Source organism: Carlito syrichta, unplaced genomic scaffold (assembly GCF_000164805.1).
Source record: "Carlito syrichta isolate Samal-C Ts95f unplaced genomic scaffold, Tarsius_syrichta-2.0.1 Scaffold316442, whole genome shotgun sequence".
In the NCBI taxonomy this organism is placed as follows: domain Eukaryota; kingdom Metazoa; phylum Chordata; class Mammalia; order Primates; family Tarsiidae; genus Carlito; species Carlito syrichta.
In genome coordinates, this window is record NW_007260538.1 from 1,278,246 (window position 1) to 1,281,674 (window position 3,429).

Below are 3,429 nucleotides of genomic sequence, written 5' to 3' on the forward strand. Positions count from 1 at the left end.
TAACAGGTCGAGGCTGCGGTGGCCAGGAGCAGCCACTGCACTCCAGTCTGGGTGACAGAGTGAGACTCCAACTCAAAAAAAAAAATTATTACTATTAAAAAAAGTACTTCATTAAAATGCAGATTAAAATTTGAGTTAATAAAAAAATTTTTAAGGTTTAAAAAAAATGTTTTCAATAATGAAAATTTTCATTTTACAGGTAAAATGAAAGGCCTGGCATTTATTCAAGATCCTGATGGCTACTGGATTGAAATTTTGAATCCTAACAAAATGGCAACTATTATTTAGTGCTGTGAGAATGCTCCTTTGAGATTTTAGTAAAGACATATTAAAAATGAAACAACATGATTCAAGATATTCAGATACCAGAAGCATCCAGGACTGATGATGGATCGTTGTCCCAGTTCAAATTATTAAGTTCATTTCCTTTTCCTGTTTCAGCTGTTCTTTTTCACCTAACTGGTAACTGTTCTGGTTTTAAAGTAGTACTTTATTTTATGTCCTTGAACGTACTGGTATAACTTTAGTTTTTAGATAATAATTAGAACAATTCCCTTCAGAGGCTACATTTTCCTTCTATCTCCTAAATATTACTTCTCTTCAAGTCTGCCTTTTAATCATAATTTTCAAAAAAAACAAAAAACAAAAACGACGTTTTTGTTCTGGTTATCTTCTGGGGTTTCCTCAGAACCAACTTTTCACAATGGAAAGTAAAGAACACTGAACAAGACTGAAACTTCATGTGTACTTCAAACAGTACAAAGTGTTTATTTTACAAAAGAGAAAATACTCTTGAGAGCAATTCAGAATTATGCTGACAAGGATACTGATAGAAAAAGTAATTTCTTTTTATTTATAAAGTACATTTAAAGTTTAAAGGCTAACCTCATTTATTTGGGAATGGGGAGGAGGGAGGAAATAATATTTACTTAGTTCCTAGACCCTGGACTAGGCCATGGCATATCTACTCCCAACTATCATGTGGGAAAGAAAGCAAGCTAGACATTTGAAATCACTTTAATGGGTTGAAGGCAATATACATAGGTTCAAGTATTCAAGATCTTATAGTCATTTTTAGTATGTAGATTGTGCCTCAAAATTAGTACTTCACAATACTTCCTCCACTAGTCTCCTGTTTTAAAAACCTTTTATGAATTTGAGCATTGTGCCCTTGCCCCTCAGGCTGAGTACCATGGGAGGGAAGAAACAGAAATCTTTAAGCACAAGATTGCTCTGGGGACACCCAGTGATTCCTGCACAAGTGATGCTTACGTTACTCATGAAGAGTCCTCCCTACAAGGTCTTCATGATGCCAGTAATCATATCTATGATAAATTATGTTCATTGATAACTTAGTTATTAGAATCAGTTCAGTGGTCCTCCCTGCAAAGATTGACATTTGATGTTTTGTTTTTCGTTTTTTCCCTTTCAATTCATTTAATTTCAACAATCAGTCAAAAAGAGCCAATAAACAAATACTGAATTACATTCTGTTGATTTTTTTAAACCCTCAAGCTCCAGACTATAAAAACATCTTGTGTGTCTCCCACCCTGACCACCCTCCTGCCTGCCCATACCCACAGGCCACCCATCAGTGTAAGCCGAGGGGAGCTGCATGGCCTAATGGTCTGTCTACTTGGACCCAGTAGACAGGAGGGCAATGAGTCCTGATGAAGCACTTTTGGACAAAATGTAGTTCACTGTGGGACTGAAGTTCTTCAATATAAAGAAGGAAAACACAAGACATTTGATGGGTTTTTTAAAATCTAAGTGATTTTGAAAACCTCGAATGGCCCAGAAAATAGAAACATCCAGTTTGTGGTTTGACTACATTGAGGTTTTCTGTAGATTCGAGTGGAAGACCGTTGGATAAGCCATGCCAACTGTGCTTGCACTGCTAGAAGCACTTTAAATTTCCTTTTTGAATGAAATGGATTTACGTGAGCACTTCAAACAAATAGCAGTACTTACAGGCTGACATAAAATAAAATTTCAAATAAGACTATGTTTAATTTGTGAACTTCTGTCCAGCATGTTCTTTCTTTAAAAAGGATGCCCTTAAGAGAGTACTGAAAGGATTTGAAAAGGCTTTCAGGTTCATTCTGAACGAGGAAGAGCTGTAGAACAGGTGGTTTCTCTGGATATGGAAATGTCAAAAGGCAGGAAGAGGAGAATAAATAAGGAATAAGTATTGAGGTAGATAAAGTGCAGTGAGAAGAAAGGCCAAATAGCAAAAGATGAGTTGTAGGAACTCACTAAGACCAATTTCACATGTTGAATACTAGAACTGACAAATGGGAAGGCTAATAGATTCATAAATTCAGTCATTTAAGCTTTATTTCCAGGGAAAGAAGCCTTCTCTACTTGCTAAGTAAAACTTGCCTAAAGATAGCCCTTGCTTATTCCTTAAATTTATTCCTATATGCTTTGAAAAAAATGTACAGATGGCCCTTGAACAACACGAGTCTGAACTGTGTGGGTTCACTTATACAAGGAATTTTTTCAACCAAATGTGGATTGAAAATACAGTATTCGTGGGATGTGAAACCCACTTATACGGAGGACTGACTTTTCATATGCCGACTGTGAGACGAGTATGAGCAGATTTTGGTCCTGTGGGCAGTCCTAGAACCAATCCTCCACGTATACCAAGGGACAACTATGCGTTGTATTACTAAGCCTTGTTAGAGAAAAGAACAGTTCACTTCCAAACAAACTTACCTGAGAAGAGACAAAAAGCAAACCAGGGCAACCCTTTCAGGTCCCCTCCCACTGTGGGAGCTTTTCTGTCCTCTTAATAAATTCTGCTGTCTAAAAAATCAAAAACAGGCAAACTAGATCACAAGAAGCAAGTGTTCTTGTTTTCCGTGATTATTGTCAGTGTGGAACAAGTCAGTCTCTCCCATGAGCGCTACCTGGCTAAGACTAGGTACTCAGTTATACAGGTGGTTAAATAAAGAGCTGATGGCTGACGGAATCACTTGTGACTTCCCTACACAGTATCTTGACCTGGATTGCATGGAGTGTGTCTTAATTCAAATTGCTGTAATGAAAATATCGTAACCTGGGAGGCTTGAACAAACATATGTCTCACAGTTCTGGAGGCTGGGAAGGCCATGATCAAGGCCCCAGCAGATCCAGTGTCTGGTGAGGGCCCCCTTCCTGACTTGTAAATAGGCACCTTCTTGCTATGTTCTTATATAGCCGGGAGATGTAGGTCTCATGTCCTACAAGGGCAGTAATTTCATTCAAGAGGGTTCCACCCTCATGACACTTCCTCCCAAAGGCTCCACCTTCAAATACCATCACATTGAGGATTAGGCTTAAACATATAAATTAGGAGGTAGGAGGATGAACAAATATGCAATCTATAGCAGTGTATATAAGTAATCCTTAGCAACATAACTGTGAAGAGCATTATATCAGTAA

General features: G+C 37.8%; 1 protein-coding gene across 4 annotated transcripts in view; it reads left to right on the plus strand.

Annotated features, from left to right (window-relative positions):
* GLO1 (glyoxalase I) overlaps positions 1-2,005 on the plus strand; it is a 21,663-nt gene extending 19,658 nt beyond the window's left edge. For all 4 annotated transcript variants that reach the window (XM_008074439.1, XM_021707218.1, XM_021707219.1 and 1 more), the window contains one exon: positions 200-2,005. In XM_008074439.1, coding sequence (XP_008072630.1) covers positions 200-288 — 89 coding nt within the window. In that variant the 3' untranslated portion in view covers positions 289-2,005. The remainder of the gene's footprint in view (positions 1-199) is intronic.
* Positions 2,006-3,429: the final 1,424 nt, after the last annotated feature.